Here is a 16,868-nt window from a genome sequence, read left to right as displayed (position 1 = left end):
AGTGTCTCGAAAAACAAAACAAACAAAACAAAAACAAAAACAGAGGTCCTAGCAACAGTCATGTTCACATTGGGACTAATGAAAAATGTATTGGAAAAAAAAAAAGAGCAGAGTGCCCAGGTTTAAGGATCAATCATAGCTTCTGCACTAGAAACGAGGCAGACGCGATCTCTAGACCGAATGACATAATTTCGGACCCTCGGGGTGTTTGGCGAACCAACGTGTAAAGAGCCTTTTCGATTGCATCGCGGGAGTTGTGCCCCGCCGCAATGCATGCAGGGCCTCATAGTTCTTTCCCACTCCCGCCTCCAAAGACTCCGTGGCCTCGTTATTCCCGGCAAGCTCCGCGCCAGCGTTTGCTGTTGATTGGCTGCGGCAGGAGCGGGCGGTCCTGCTGGCAGCGGTTACCCCGGGGTTTCCGGTTCTCGGCTAGAGTCGGGGTACGGGGTTGGATGTCCGCCGTGAGGACGTCTATTGGCGGTAGGTGGGACGAGCTCTTCGGTGGGTCTGCGGCCCGGGACGCGTTGGCGGCAGAGAAAGAACTAATTTCGTGCCCCGGGGCGGGGGGAGGGGGGGGAGGAAGGGGGGGGGTGCCTTGCCGCCGCGGTGCGCATGCGTGCCGTGGGACTAGATGGCGCGCGGGGCGAGGGGTGGCTTCCGCGCGCGCGGCTGCGGAGTGGGGGGTCCCACGTGGGACCTGGGGGGCGGGGAGCCGCTCGCCACTGGAGCATCCCGCCACGTCAGTCTGCGGCGCTGAGCCAATCGCGAGCTCCGGCAGCTTAGAGGGAGGCGAGTGGTGGTGGGAAGCGGCTTGCGGGAGAAAGGAGGCCTCTTCCCTCGCTCTCTGCGGGGCCAGCTCTTGAGAGCCGTCGCGGGGGCCACCTTGGAGTCTCCGGCCAAGTCCGGCTTTATTTGTTTGAAGCTCCGAACGCCTGATTTTTGAGATCTCTGATTTAGGTTGTGGGGGGAATTTTGAAGTCTAGAGAACAGCAACTGTGTCCTTAGAGGATCTGCCCCTTGTCTGGCCTTGCAGATCACAATGAAGAACCAAGACAAAAAGAATGGGCCTGCCAAACACTCCAACCCGAAGAGCAGCCCGGGGCAACGGGAAGCCGGAGCGGACGCAACCCAGGGACGGTCCAGACCGACAGCTCCTGCGGCGGAAGCTGCTGAAGGTTCCAGCAGCCAGGCTCCTGGGAAGGCGGAGGGTGTGTGCCAGCAGCGCTCTGCTTTTCCACCAGGGCAGAGGGAGGAGTTTCTCTCAGGCAGGCCTTACTCCTGACGCCAGTGTTTACCCAGGAAAAGAGGAACTATAACCATGAAACAATACCCAGTCTGTGCGATCCTCTTGTTGCCTGGGGAGGTGTTGAAACGTCCCAGAACGGAATCCTGGGAGCATGCTCTGACTGGCTTAAACCGAATGACAAATCAAATGAGGCACCCCACAAGCCAGAAAACACTTGCCAGTGTGTGTGGAGGGGAGGGTGCAGTTGTCCTTTATGCTTGAGGCGTCTCTGGAACTATAAAACTGACCAAGAATGGGTTTTGAGTGAGAAAAGATATATTAAAGGGGGAGTTTCTACTACTTGCCAACCTTCCCTGGAGCAGGGGTGCTAAACACAGTTGTCTTTTATGGTTGTAACGAGTTAGTAAGAAATAATCGTATCGTTTTCTTATAAGTAAAGTGTTTAAAAGCACTAGGAAGGCAGGGGCAGGCAGATAGTTCAGAGCCAGCCTGGTCTACAAAGTGAGTCCAGGACATCCAAGGCTACACTGAGAAACCCTGTCTCAAAGAAAAGGGGGGGGAAAGTGGGGTTGGGAGGGTGGCAGCGCACGCCTTTAATCCCAGCCCTTGGGAGGCAGAGGCAAGAAGGTCTCTGAGTTAGAAGTCAGCCTGGTCTACATAGTGAGTTCCAGGACAGCCAGGGCTCTGTAGAGAGAGACATTTAACCCAAACTAGTGTATTTGGACCTAAGGAAAAAGAACAGCCAAGCCAGTGTTTAACCATCTTATTTTCTTTCTGTGTCTTCATCTTCGTTGCTGTAGGAGCTCGAGCCAAAGCAGCTCAGTCCGGGGCCCTCTGTGACGTCTCTGAGGAGCTGAGCCGGCAGCTGGAGGACATTCTGAGTACGTACTGTGTGGATAACAACCAGGGAGGCCCCGGTGAGGAGGGAGCGCAGGGCGAGCCCACAGAGCCAGAAGAAGGGGACAAGTCCCGAACCTATGCGGCAAGGAATGGGGAGCCTGGGCCAGGCACCCCAGTCGTCAATGGTGAGAAGGAGGCCGCTAAGGGGGAGCCCAGCGCAGAAGAGATCCGGACAAGTGATGAGGCCGGAGACCGAGACCACCGAAGGCCACAGGAGAAGAAGAAAGCCAAGGGTCTGGGTGAGTGAGGGGCAGGTACTGGGCGGGGTGGGGTGGGGTAGAGGGTGGTAAGGCCTGTCATTTCATGGGCCGGCTTGCTCTGTCAGGATTCAATCAAAGCAGGAATAGAGGCTTGTAGCTTTGAGCTGTTGAGATAACTCACTTGTGCAAGGCCTCCTGGCCTTGGGAGCAGATGGAGGCAGGAATCCAACCACCTTTCTCACTGAGGATCCAGACAGCAGGAGGCCTGAGTAGGCGCTGTACCACCCGGCAGCACTACGTTCAGCCTGTTGCATCACTTTGAATGTGCTCATCGCTCCTGGGTCTTAGTCTCCCCTTTTTTACAGCAGCCGAATTGGGCTACACCAAGGTGGAAATGTCAGATGTCAACATAAGCCAGGAAAGCTATGGACCTCTTGAGAATCAAGAGAGGGCCCATTTCATCTGAAAAGCTGCCTCTCACCTGGTTAGCCCCTGCTGCTCTCACCTGACTGGCTGAATAATTGGCAGCTGAAATCATAGAAACCAAGCAGAAGCCGCCCACCGGTTGCATCTGTAGCCTTCATTGCTGATCTCCTGAGCCTCCCAGGCCTGACAGTTCAGGAATCTGATCTGTGCCCAGCACAGTGGAAGCCAAAGGGAGGCAGTTGCGAGGCTTCCTTAACGAGATACAGGCAGTGGCGGCCAGGCACAAGGCATGTACCTTTATTCCTAGCACCTCAGAAACAGGCAAAGCCAGACGTGGTGGCGCCACACTTTTAATCCCAGCACTCGGAAGCAGAGGCAGGCAGATCTCCGTGAGTTCGAGGCCAGCCTCCTCTACAGAGTGAGTCCAGGACAGCCAGGGCTACACAGAGAAACCCTGTCTCAAGAAAAAAGAGAGAGAGCAATGCTAGTTCTTTGACGGGTGGGGATGGGTAATATGAATTTAGCATCTAGACTGAGCTGGCTGTGGTGGTGTAGCCTCTAATCAGGAGGGGCAGAGGCAGAAAGACGGTGAGTTCAAAGCCACATGGGCTACATAGTAATACCCTGTCTCAAAAATAAAAAAGACAGTCTAGGCTAGGTGATGCTATAACCATGTCATTGTCCCTGTTCCCTCCATTTGTTACCTCTCCTAACTTGGGTCATATATGAAAGAGACATTCATTTTAAACATAGCTGTGTAGCCATGTCTGTTTACAGGAGGTCGGCTAGTTTCTCAAGGAATGTCAGGCCTTTTGTTTTGTGTTTGGTTTTTGTTTTGTTGTGGTGGTTTTGCTTTTTCGAGACAGGGTTTCTCTCTATCTGGACTCACTTTGTAGACCAGGCCGGTCTTGAACTCACAGCAATCCACCTGCCTCTGCCTCCCGAGTGCTGGGATTAAAGGCGTGCACGACCACCGCCTGGCTTAAGTTTGTTTTGTTTTGTTTTTTTTAAAGACTCCCCCCCCCCCATCAGAAGGACCTTTGTGCTGAAGCGGGATCCCTGGGTTTATCTCTCAGCAGGCTTGCCTTTTTCCTTTGATAATGGTTTCAGATAGGTTTTCCTCTCACTAGCTTTGCTTACCAAAAAGAACAGTCTGTTCAGTTAGTGAGCATTTGTCAGTGGCTCTATGGGCACTACTTCAGCTGCAGGGCTGAGCTGGTCCCCGTTCATAATGAAGCAGTAGCCTAACAGGGAAAGCTGCCCTAGCGCGCAGAGCCCTCCGCCTGGGCAGAGAGGAGCCCCGAGAAGTGGGCGCACACCTTTATTCCCTGTGCTTTCCAGGGAAGGAGATCACTCTGCTGATGCAGACGCTGAACACGCTGAGTACCCCAGAGGAGAAGCTGGCTGCACTGTGCAAGAAGTATGCTGAGCTGGTCAGTCCTCCGCCTTCCAGCCGGGTACCCTCTCTCCTTTGTAAAGTCAGCAGGCTACACAGGGTAGGGGGTTGGGGTGCAGGAATAGGTGTTTGGCTTAATTCCTATTAACTTTTTTTTTTTTTAAATTCTCCCACCCCTACCTGTTAAAATGAGAAGTTTCCAGTCAGTCAATTAAAGGCTGACCAAAGAGGAGAAACTTTATAAGTAAATTCTTCAAGGAATCAGGAATCATTATCAGGTGGCAGGCCTGGATACTGCGTGGTCATAACGTTCTACATGCGTCTCTCTGAAGTATGGCCTCTGATTTCCCATCCTTGTGATAGCCCTTGTCCTTTCTCCTCCTTAGCGCTCAGGTCTAAGTAAAGTGCAAGCTAGCTCTAGGAGCGTGATCCAACTCAGGCTCAAAACAGAAGGCGGCGGGTCAGGTAGGAGAGCGGAGTGACTGCTCAGTAGGTGGGCAGTCTACCAGGAGTAGAGGACTGGATACTGATTGGAACCACCTGAGGAAACGGTGGCGGGCCTGGCCTGGAGTGACAAAGTTAGGCCTGTGCTGCCCCAGACAACAGCCTCTTGCTGTCCGGTGCTGACAGTCTCCCTGGATGGGTTGCAGGTAGATCGGTTGTCTGTTAGGGTTTGGAGATGCAGCAAGTCTGGACCGTGTGGTGGTGGCCTGAGGTATCTGGAGTCAGAGCTAGAGTGAAGCTGAGGTCTGCTGCCTTCCCTTATCTGAGAAGTTACTGGGAGGGGCTTGTGACACTGGCAGTGCTGCTCTGTGAGCTCGCTCTTGTCTGAGCTGTTGTGACCAGATGGGTAGAGCGAGGGATGATTAGCTCAGGGGACTCCAGAGCCTAGGAATGGTTCCCTCCCGACACGCACTGCCCTGCTGCTCTCAGCTGGAGGAGCACCGGAACTCGCAGAAGCAGATGAAGCTCCTGCAGAAGAAGCAGAGCCAGCTGGTGCAGGAGAAGGACCATCTGCGCGGGGAGCACAGCAAGGCCGTCCTGGCCCGGAGCAAGCTGGAGAGCCTGTGCCGGGAGCTGCAGCGCCACAACAGGTCCCTGAAGGTAGGGCAGCTAGTGGTCACTGGACTTAAACTGATTTCGTCTTAGAATTGGCTGCACCTGTGACACACAGTGGGTTCTAGGCCAGCTTGGATTACATAGGGAGGAAGACTAATGAAAAAAACAAAACAAAACCTGGGAGTGATGGCAGGGGAGGCAGAGGCAGGCAGACCTGAGTTCAAGGCCAGCCTGGTCTACAAGTCAAGTCCAGGGCTACACAGAGAAACCCTTGTCTTGGAACACCACCACCCACCCAAAATAAAAAATAAAAAGCTTGGGGACAGAATAGCTCAGTCCTGCAACTGGCTCTGTGTGGGTGGGTGTCTGTCTGTCTGTCTGTCTCCAGGTCCAGAAGCCACAGCCAAAATCTTTCCCAATTAGATAGCAGTCCCCTGCTGCACTAGTCAGTATTCCCTCTGCAAATACCGAGCTAATTAGCTTAGAAAGGCAGGAAAGATCTGATGCCCTCTTCTGGCATGCAGATGTACATGTGGCTAGAGCATTCATTCATCTGCAGAAAGAAATAAAAATAATCTTTAAGAAACCAAAGAGTTGGGGGCTGGAGAGATGGCTCAGTGGTTAAGAGAACTGACTGCTCTTCCAGAGGTCCTGAGTTCAATTCCCAGCAACCACATGATGGCTCACAACCATCTATAATGTGATCTGATGTGCACTGTATACATAATAAATAAATCTTTAAAAAAAAAAAAAAGAAAGAAAGAAAGAAACCAAAGAATTCGTCTTGACCCACACTTTTAGAAGCTCTAGTCCATGAACTGGTGGACCCTACTGCTTTTCAGATCTGTGATGAGGAAGAGGGGGACAGAATATGACCAGAAAATACAGTACAGCGAAACTGCTCAGGAGGTGCCAGGTTGCTTCCAGCAACCTCAGATGTTTCAACAGACCTTGAAGGTTCCGCTTCCTGGTAGCATCACAGTAGGTCCCAGGGTCCTCTGCAAAATAAGCCTGTATGGACCATTAGGGTCAGTCAAGAGAGCGCTGCCCATTGCAAGTGCAAGAGCTAGGGTTTGGGGGGCTGGAGAGATTGGCTCAGCCACAGGGAGCACTAACTACTCATCCAGAGGTCATGAGTTCAGTTCCCAGCAGCCACATGGTGGCTCACAACCATCTATAATGTGATCTGGTGCCCTCTTCTGACCTGCAGGTGTACATGCAGACAGAACACTAACTACATAATAATTAAATAAATCTTTAAAAAACAAAACAACCCCCTAGGGTTTGGGTTCCTGTCCGCCATGCACAGAGTTCTGTAACTGCAGTGCTAGGAGCTAGAGACAGCAGGAACTGGCCTTCACGGTTAGCTGGTCTGGCTGAATTAGCAGGTTGGAGCTTTGATGAGAGAGGGTATTTTAAAAGAAGGTCTGGAGGGCCAGAGTAGTTCACAGCGTGTATTAGTCTCTCAGAGGGCCCTATTTTTGTTTCTACACGTTAGGTTGTCCACAAACCATCTTTAAGGGATCTGATACCCTCTGGGCACCTGCATACGTGTGGCATATATTCCCAGAGACACCTAAATACACCTAAGTAAAAAAATACATAATTATTTTTAAAAGGGTGTGGGGATTGGACAGAAGGCCCGGTGGTTAGAGCGTAGGCTGCTGCTTTAGAGGATCCAGGTTCAGTGCCCAGCACTCGTGAGGCGGCTCATACCTGTATCTCTAGTTCCAGGACAGCCAGTTCCCTCTTTAAAAAATAAATAATAAGGTAAAGAAAAACTGGTGATGATACTTGACCTCTGGCCTCTGCACGTGTGTATGCACACTCATGCATGTGTGCAACACTCTTGACACCTTGCTTAGCTCCTATCCCAGAGGTTAGTCCTTGAGATCTTAATGTAATCTTTGTGTAAAGCAGCTCACTATGTATCAATATGTGAACAGAGGACATATTGTAATTACTTTGCTCGTTTTCAGTGGCGTGTTTTGTTTTCTAGACAGGATTTCACTGTGTTGATATTGCTGTCCTGGAACTCACTCTGTAGACCAGGCTGGCTGGAACTCAGAGATCCGCCTGCCTCTGCCTCCCAAGTGATGGGATTAAAGGCAGCTACCACCACTTACTTATAATGTTTCACTTACAAATAGAACTTCATTGAATATTCTTGCCCAGTGTGGTGCATGTCTTCAATCCTAGCACTTGGGAGGCAGAAGCAAGCAGATCTCCAAGTTCGAGGCCACGCTGGTATACAAAATGAGTTAGGAGACTGCCAGGGTTTTGTACACAAAGAAACCCTGTCTCAAAAAAGCAAAAACAAAATTCTTGTTACGTAGGAATGTGTGTCCGTCCATCCATGTTCTTGACCAGTTGTGTGGTGTGGGATTTATGTATTGACTAAATTTTAGACGTGAAATGGCTGGGTCAGAGGGTGCAGCACTAGATATTAATAGAATTTTCCAGGTTGCCGCCCAACAAGGGGGCAATATAATCCCATCAACAATGTCTAATTGACTAATTTTTGTTTGTTTGTTTGTTTGTTTTGGGTCTTTGGTTTTTTGAGACAGGGCTTCTCTGTGTAGCCCTGGCTGTCCTGGATTCGCTTTGTAGACCAGGTTGGCCTCGAACTCACAGCGATCCGCCTGTCTCTGCCTCCCAAGTGCTGGGATTAAAGGCGTGCGCCACCATGCCCAACTAATTGCCTAATTTTTCATGACTCTGCCAGTCCTGAATATTACTAAACTTTCTATTGTTCTCGGTGGGGAACAAGAGGGACTAAAACTGAAGAGGAATTCAGGAGATGCAAGCTGCTTCCCAGTGCCGCTCAACATGTCTCTCTAGGGGCAGGGTCACTAGATAACACCTGATTTACAGAGGGCGCCTTACGAAGCCCTGCTGTGTGGCATCCCGCGGCCGAGGCACTCCCCCATTGCGGGGCCAGGAGCGCTGTTGGCACACTGTGGGCTGGTTAGGTAGGAGGGCAGTGCTTAGAGCTACGGCTGATAGTTCCAGGGCTGGCTTCTCTCTGTAGGAAGAAGGTGTGCAGCGAGCCCGTGAGGAAGAGGAGAAGCGCAAAGAGGTGACGTCACACTTCCAGGTGACACTGAATGACATTCAGCTGCAGATGGAACAGCATAACGAGCGAAACTCCAAGCTGCGCCAGGAGAATATGGAGCTGGCTGAGAGACTCAAGAAGTTGATTGAGCAGTACGAGCTTCGTGAAGAGGTAAGATGGCGGCCAGCCGCCTGTGAGGCTGTGGTGGGGGCCCGCGGGTGGGGCAGCACTCTGCAGCCTCTTGCTGCTCTTCACAGGATTTGTTAGTCATAGACAAGGAACTGAAATGGGAAGAAAGCTTTGACCCTGCTGCTTATCTCTGGTGTGTGAGCCACATCGTAGACTCTTCCCTTCTAGAGCGGAAATGTGTCCTCACCCTAGCTCCATGTCAGACCCATCGGGGGTTAGGAGGAGGCCTGCCAGGGACATTGGCATCAGGATGAGACTGGATGAAATGCCTGGAGTTGGGGTTTCCTTGAAAGGGAACCCCTGACAAGCAGACCTCGTTAATAACTTTTTCTGCAGCATATCGACAAAGTCTTCAAACATAAGGACCTGCAGCAGCAGCTGGTGGACGCCAAGCTCCAGCAGGCCCAGGAGATGCTGAAGGAGGCAGAGGAGCGGCACCAGCGGGAGAAGGAGTTTGTGAGGCTCGGGCCCCAGGGCTGCGGTGGGGACTACACAGGGTGGGCTGTTCCTGCCTTAGCTCGGAATCTAGTTAGTATGGATGGGAGAGGTTGGCCTGCACAGTCCAGTAGCTGCACGTGCAGACTGACGCGAGGGCGGGGCCTTAGTGGCTCCAGTCCACGCACACCCAGGCGCGCCTGACAGATTCTGGGTCCTGTCTTGAAATAGCTCCTGAAGGAAGCAGTGGAGTCCCAGAGGATGTGCGAGCTGATGAAGCAGCAGGAGGCCCACTTAAAGCAGCAGGTGAGGCTAGAACCTGCGACCTGTGCTTTCCTAGACACTTTTACAAGGGCCCATCTCCAGGAGAGTGAAAACAAGACCCTTGGGTTGGCTTTGTGCCTGTGGCGTGCTGGTTTCAGCCACGGCTTGTGTGTGTGTGTGTGACTTTTTTTTTTCCCTTCCTCCCCAGACAGAGTTTCTCTGTGTAGCCCTGGCTGTCCTAGAACTAACTCACTCTGTAGATCAGGCTGGCCTCAAAGTCAGAGAGCAGCCTGCCTCTACCTCCTGAGTGCTGGCATTAAAGGCGTGTGCCACCATCCCCTGGCTGTTGGGTTTTGTGTGTGTGTGTGTGTTTTGTTTTTACAAGAAGAATGTCTCCATATGCTGAAGGTTTCTCATGTTGGAGCTCATCCTTCATGTACATGGCTTCGGTTTTGTTTTACTAGGAAATGGTATCTCAGGAGAATGGTTTTATCAAGGGCCAATGAAATCTCTGAATTGTGTTGCCCAGAGGTGCCCTCAGAGAAACCCAGCCTCATCTGTGCTTCTCTCATGCAGCTTGCCCTGTACACAGAGAAGTTTGAGGAGTTCCAGAATACGCTTTCCAAAAGCAGCGAAGTGTTCACCACATTCAAACAGGAAATGGAAAAGGTAACCACAGAGGGTTCAGGCCTGGGCAAGAGGAGGCTCAAGCCACTTAATTCGGTGCACTCACAGGAGCAGTTCATATATCATAAAGAGTTGCTTAAAGGGCTCACGCCTTGTTTGGTTTGATTTCTTTACTGATGCTGAAATTAAAATAGCAGAAAGCATGCACTTTGTACTGGACCTTAGTAGTGGCCTTTTTTTTTTTTTTTATTAAATATTTATTTATTTATTACATATACAGTGCTCTGCCTGCATGTACATCTGCAGGCCAGAGGAGGGCATCAGGTCACATTATATATGGTTGTGAGCCACTATGTCATTGCTGGGAGTTGAACTCATGACCTCTGGAAGAGCAGTCAGTGGTCTTAACCGCTGAGCCATCTCTCCAGCCCCCCCCCTTTTTTTTTTTTAAGACAGGCTTTCTCTGTGTAGCCCTGGCTGCCCTGGACTCCTGGACTCCCTTTGTAGTCCAGCCTATCCTCCAAGTCTCAGTGGTCCACCTACCTCTGCCTCCCAAATGCTGGGATTAAAGGTGTGCACCACCACGCCCAGCAAGACAGGGTCTCTTTACATAGCCCTGGTTGCCCCGGAATTCTCTGTGTAGAGTGGGCTAGTCTTGAACTCTTAATCCACAGTACCTCCAGAGTACTGGGATAAACCTGCATTTTTTATTTTTTAAGATTTAATTATTCATTATTATGTATATAGTGCTCTGCCTGCCTGTACATCTGCAGGCCAGAAGAGGACACCAGATCACAGTATAGATGGTTGTGAGCCACTGTGTGGTTGTTGAGAATTGAACTCAGGACCTCTGGAAGAGCAGGCAGCACTCTTAACTGCTGAGCCATCTCTCCAGCCCTTCCTAAGCAGTGTTGTTGGTCCCTCAGTGGTCTCTGTAACTTGAGGCTGGCAGTTGGCATAGATGTGAAGACTGCCCAGCTCTGACCTTTTCCTTCCATCTGTGGTGCACCAGATGACAAAGAAGATCAAGAAGCTGGAGAAAGAAACCACCATGTATCGCTCCCGGTGGGAGAGCAGCAATAAAGCCTTGCTGGAGATGGCTGAAGAGGTCAGTGAACAGCAGTTGGCTGGGGACAGTTTGGGTCTGTCAGTGACCTGCACACTGCATTTCCAGGCTGTTTATCCAAGTGCATTGACAGCACTGGCTGCTGCCCTTAGCAGGGACGCACCAGGCTATGGCTCAGGTGGAACCCAATGGAGCAGACAGCTGACAGTCAGTCAGCATGGTACTTAGTGGTTGGTGTAGTCACATTGGAGACAGTTGTCACTGTGGCTTGCAGTGTACAAGACAGGAACAGTGGTGTGGCAGCAATTGCCAGCCAGTTTTTTGTTGTTGGGGTTTTGTTTTGTGTTTTTTAAATTTTATTTATTTATTAAGTATACAATGTTCTGCCTGCATGTACACCTGCAGGCCAGAAGAGGGCACCAGATCTCATTAGATGGTTGTGAGACACCATGTGGTTGCTGGGAATTGAACTCAAGACCTCTCGAAGAGCAGCCAGTGCTCTTAACCTCTGAGCCATCTCTCCAGCCCCTGTTACTTTAATTAATTAATTTCTTTGCAAGGAGTAGTTCTCCCAAATGTTTCATATTTGTTGCTTCTCTGAACCTTCATTTGATACCTGAGATTGAACAGTTGAAAGTTTGAAGCTGCAAGGGTTCGGCCATGGTCAGCTGGTAGACAGTAAAGGAGCACCTCATCTGACGACAGAGTCACACCCTGAGCTAGCGCTGGGTTCGGTAGTGGCCAGCTTTTGGTTTTAGGCTGCCCAAACTTGAAGAAATGAGTGTCTCACTGCATATTCCATTTCTCTACCTAGAAAACTCTCCGGGACAAAGAGCTGGAAGGCCTGCAGGTGAAAATCCAGCGGCTGGAGAAGCTGTGCCGAGCACTGCAGACAGAGCGCAATGACCTGAACAAGCGGGTGCAGGACCTGACTGCGGGGGGCCAGGCCGCCCCCACTGCCATTGGCACTGAACGGAGGCCAGAGGCCGCCACTGCTTCCAAGGAACAAGGTGTTGAGAGGCCTGGGGCTCAACCATCCAGCTCTCCAAAGGCCACAGAAGCTCCTGGCTGCCCTGGAGCACCAAGCAGAGAAATAGGCCAGCCAGGGCCCCGGGAGCCTACCTCAGCCACCGCCTAGAGATGATGGCGCTTGGGCATGCTTGGAAGGGAGCAGCAGCCCAGTCAGGCCTGGTCCACACAAGGCTTCCACGCTGAGCAGCCCGTGCTGAAGCCAGAGTGTCCTGACGTGGAGGGCATTGGACACTTGCAAATTTGAATATTGTGGGTTAGTCTTACATGGATGGGGCCGATGTGCAACAACACCTCATGCAGTTACATAGCTAACACCTGTGGGTGTACTGTGGACTTTGATCAAGGGTTGGGTGTACAGATGAAGTTGGTGACTCCTGTAAATTGAAGAGTCTCAGGAGATGTCGTCTGTACCTGCCTGGTTTTGAGGTTCAGACCCCTCTTGGCCCTTTTCAGAGCTCGCGACAAGTGAAAACACTGAGGCCTGGACTCCTCTTTTTTTGTAAGCAAAACTTGGGTGGTTTTGGCTCCTGTCACTGCCCTGGAGGTTCTACTGCTTCTCTTAACCTGGGAGTGGTGTTCCTGGCAGAGCCTTTGTGGGGAACAGCTGCTGGTGAGCTTCCTTCCTGCCCAAGACAAGGAAGCTGAGGGTGCGCCTGTGTGGGAAGGAGCCCCTTGGGCACCGCTCCCCTCTGCTAGCTCCGGTTCTAGGCCAGTGTTGCTTCTCAGTTCTCAGTAGCCTTATCACGCACAGGTGCCTCTAGTCTGCACAAAAGATTGACAGAAGGTCACCCAAAGGATTTTTTTTTCTGTTATATTTTTGTTCATTTTGCGTAAGAGTTCATAGTAAAGGTCTCCAAAGGAGGGAAGGCGGATACTGTGCCAGTGGTCCCAGGTGCCTGGCGTCCAGTGCCCCACTGGAACCAGCCTGTCAGGGTCTTTTGCTGTGTGGGTACCAAGGTGTCCTGTTTGGGACGATGCCATGATTAAGAGAAAGGAAGAGACTTCTGCTGGCTTTGCCACAAACTTGCCCATGGATTTCAGCCTGGGAGGCTACCACTGTTTGCTGTCACCGTCTCCCTGCACCCCTTGCCAACAAGGGCCTTAGATCCAGATGCTCCTTCGCTTATGGGCACTTTTTTTGCTCCTGTCCCCTCCCAACTTAGATGAGCAATTTGTGAGGACCGCTCTGCTGCCTGCATCCTTGGCGTTTCCTTCCTTCCGCCTGGGCCTCCAGGTGTCTTAGGTCAAGAACCAGACAGCTGCAGAGACTTGGGCCCGCGCTCTGTGGGGGCTCTGCAGAAGTTCTTGTTGTCCACACACCTGCCGGGGGCTAGCCAGTGTCCACAGCGGCTTTCCAATCAGTCTCAGCGTCGGTAAGCTAAGTGGCCCAGAGACTGAGGTTGGATGAAATTTTGCTTCTTGTATTGCATACCCTGCAAGTTGCCATCTTTCATAGCCAGCCTCTGAGCCCCACATACACACATTGAGATTGAGCTGGCTCTGGTATATTCCTGTAATCCCAGAGCTCAACAAGGTGGTGACCTCCAGACCAGTCTGGGCTTAAGCAAGACCAAAACCAAAAAGTCAAAGACTGAGAGAGATCACATGCTTATAATCATGTGTTTTAAGACCAGAAATTACAAATTAATACCCCCATTCCCATGTTGGGCACCATTTCAAGTGCTCATGCCCTGGTATATTTATTCACTCGGTGCCCAGGAGCTGGGTGAGTGTTGAGGTCTCTTCCATCTCCAGCTGGGATCTGTTTTCCTGTGGAGTTTCTCCCAAGGTCTTTTCCCCTGGAAATCAGTGTTCTTCCTATTGCAGTAAGGCCTCACAGCTCTCACAGGCTGAGATCTGAACTGTTAACCCATGGGGCTTGCTAGGCCACAGGTATAGAGAGAGATAAGGCATCTTTCTGCCTCCTTGAAAAATGGAAGAGCCAGCTGGGCATGGTGACACGCCCATAATCCTAGCACTCAGGCAGATCTCTGAGTTTAAGGCCAGCCTGGTCTACAAAGGGAGTCCAGGACAGCCAATGCTACATAGAGAAACTGTCTCAAAAAGAAAAAAACGGAAAAGCCTGCTGTGGCCCACATTAATTGGCCTGCCTCACTTAGCTACCTCTTAAAGCCTGTGCAGGGGTTACAGCTGTTAGGTCTCTGTGGTAGGCTAGGAGGCTAAAGTGTCAGTAGGACCTTGACTATTAGCACCCAGAGCAATGTGTGGGTGGCAGTCTCTTCCTCAACGCTGACCAAATCTTAACAGTCACTACATATGCTCTGCTTTCCAAAGTCAGCCCAGGAGCCTGGGCCAGCTGCAGGGAGATGGCCTGTCTGAGTGAGGGCTGTTGCCTTCCTCACTTAGGTGAGTCCCATGCATGTGACCTCATTTTAGGACCAAGAGCTGTGCTGGTTTCTTAGATTGTTAGCTTTTTCTCTAGAGGGCCACAGTGGGTATGGCTTAGAGCCTAAGGGGCCTTGGCTATGCCTTTGACAGTGATAGGTCCTTGTCCACTTGAGAGCTTCGTGTCTGCCAGTCAGCAGCACTTTTTATTTTATCTTTGTTTTCTATGAGGCTTTTGGACCATGGGCAAAGCTCAGGCACTTTCTATAAGAATGCTTTTTTTCCCTACAAATAGGGGTTATCTAACAATATAATCCCAATCATGGTGTTCCTAGTCAGGACTGCCCCAGAGGCCAGTGGAGCTGCCCAGGCGGCATCTGCAGGAAGCTGAGGCTGCCTGAGAGTTGCTCCAGCCCTCCCACTTGGAGGCTTGATGGTATCTGGCTGCTGCTCCTGTCGGGTGGGGTAGGAGGGCCGCCTCTGTCCCCATAATAACTTTCCTTTGCCACCCACACTTGCTGGAGGTTGTGCTGACAGCTTTTTTCTTTTTTTCTTTTCCTCTTTCTCCCCTTCCCAGTCTACTTTTGGTATTCACAACAGCCAGGGACTTGATATTGATGTATTTTACACCGCATTAAATAGTCTATTGCCTTACTTGTATCTGTTAATCAGCATTTGATGTTTCTGGATCCATCTTGTCTCCTCTTTTGTAATAGACTTGTCTAGGTCTGCAAAGTGGCTATGGCAGTGTCCTGGCATCCTGCATCTTCCAGACTGCCCTGCCTTCTACTGGTAGCCATAAGTTCAGGACCTTCACAGTTTGCTTATGCTATGTTTGCACTTGGCATAGAACATCAAAGGACTTTAATAGAATTTTTTAAAATTTCAATAATGTGTGGTGCACACCTGTAATCCTAGCACTGAAAGGCTGAGGCAGGGTTCCTCTTGAGTTCAAGGCTACATCAACTAGGGTTATAAACTGAAGCCCTAGCTCAGAGGATGGGGGGGGAGGGGGGCGTTCCCTTAGTCCCAGCACTCTACAGGGAAAGGTAGGAAGATCTCCTCTATCTGAGGCTGTCAGCATCTACACATGTAGTGGTCCAGCTTAGCAAGGGTGCTATAGTGAGCCCTTATCTCACAGAAAATAGAGTGGGAATGCAGTGGGCAGGTGGCTGCCAAGTAGCTCAGTAGTTTGTCCCTAACACCCACATGGTGGGAAGAAGTCAATCCTTCAATTTGTCATTTGCTCTCCCTAAGACACAGGTATGCATATAGTATGTGTAATTTTTTTGTTGTTTTGTTTTAGACAGGGTCTCTCTGTGTAGCCTTGGCTGTCCTGGACTCATTTTGTAGACTAGGCTGGCCTCAAACTCAAAAGAGATCCACCTGCCGCCGCCTCCCAAGTGATGGGGTTACATCCCTGTGCCACCACACCCAACTATGTGTAATTTTTTTTAATAAGTGAAAGGGGGGGTACTTTTAAAGCAGGAGAGGTTCTGAAAAGGACAGGCAGAAAAGGCCTCGTTTCATATCTAGTTGACCATGGCATGGTAGAACATGCCTTTAATCCCAAAGACAGGCAGGTCAGGGCCGGCTTGGTCTACACACCAAGTTCCAGCCCGGTGAGGGCTAATGGAACCTGATCTCAGTTTTCCTACAATTGTGCAAGGTGCTGAGAGGGTGAGGGAGGAGACGAGGCTTATGCCTAGAGCTTAGGTGTCATCCTAGGAGTCTGCAAGAAAGCACCCATGGACGGTGTTCAAGCAGAGCTGAGAACAGAATAAGCCACTGGGGTCCGCCATTGGCCTTCCTCAAGGGACTACACAGGGACTTGTTGGTTCCTTAATTCAGCTGCTTTCCTGTAGGAGGGAACCTACTGGCCACATCACCCAGCACCTATTCTCTTTGGGTTGGTTAGGCAGAAAAGGTGTGAATGCTCAGCCTTATAGGAGCAATGCTAGCTAGCTCACTGGCCCAGGAGGGCAATGCCTTGGCCCCTTCTAGCCAGAGGCAATAGACTAATAATATTCCATGCGCACTGCACACCACATTGGTTCCAAAGATCTTCCAGGAGGGGATTCATTTCCTGCTTCAACTCAGGAGCTTCCAGATGCAGCAGGCTCTCCAAATTCTCCTGGCTCCTCAGGGAGGTAGCTGAAGGTAGGAACCCCCGAGGTGCTTCTGTGCCTTCTGCCACTTTGGTAAGAGAAAAGGAACAGCCCCGTTGTCCTGCCCTTCCTCTGGCCCTCAGCTGTTCAGAAGTTTTGAATTAATACCGCTTTCTAGAGCTGTCTGGGTGTTAAAAGGCACCTAGGAAAATTCCTATGTTGGCATCCAAAGAAACACCACCTCTGGGTACCCAACAGCTAGGGGCCCAGGTCAGGGAAGCCTGCTGTTGCTGGGGGGAGGAAGAGAGGGGAGGAAGATGGTTGTTTCCTAGGTCTTAATTTGAGCCGCTGGGGAGCCTGGCTAAGGGTTCCCTCCTCTCCGGTGGCATCAGCTGCTGCTCTGGAGCACTGAGCCGGAGCCTCTGCCAGGTCTTTAAATAGCTGCCTCATTGATCAGACCTCCCTCCTGGCCAGCTCTACAGCCGACAGTTCTGGGTCAGCCTCCTTCAGGAGCCACAA

General features: G+C 51.0%; 1 protein-coding gene across 1 annotated transcript; it reads left to right on the top strand.

Moving 5' to 3' along the window:
- Nucleotides 1–323: 323 nt before the first annotated feature.
- Nucleotides 324–14,895, top strand: TXLNA (taxilin alpha). Its single transcript, XM_084785864.1, has 11 exons — nucleotides 324–480; nucleotides 1,034–1,208; nucleotides 2,047–2,385; nucleotides 4,114–4,205; nucleotides 5,102–5,272; nucleotides 8,259–8,453; nucleotides 8,808–8,927; nucleotides 9,138–9,212; nucleotides 9,747–9,839; nucleotides 10,810–10,905; nucleotides 11,678–14,895. Exons 2-11 carry the CDS (start codon nucleotides 1,040–1,042, stop codon nucleotides 11,999–12,001), a joined length of 1,674 nt encoding a protein of 557 aa, XP_084641990.1. The 5' UTR covers nucleotides 324–480; nucleotides 1,034–1,039; the 3' UTR covers nucleotides 12,002–14,895.
- Nucleotides 14,896–16,868: the final 1,973 nt, after the last annotated feature.

Source organism: Acomys minous (assembly GCF_964271855.1).
Source record: "Acomys minous genome assembly, chromosome: 6".
NCBI classification, from domain to species: Eukaryota; Metazoa; Chordata; class Mammalia; order Rodentia; family Muridae; genus Acomys; species Acomys minous.
This window is presented reverse-complemented; position numbering and strand designations above follow the sequence as displayed.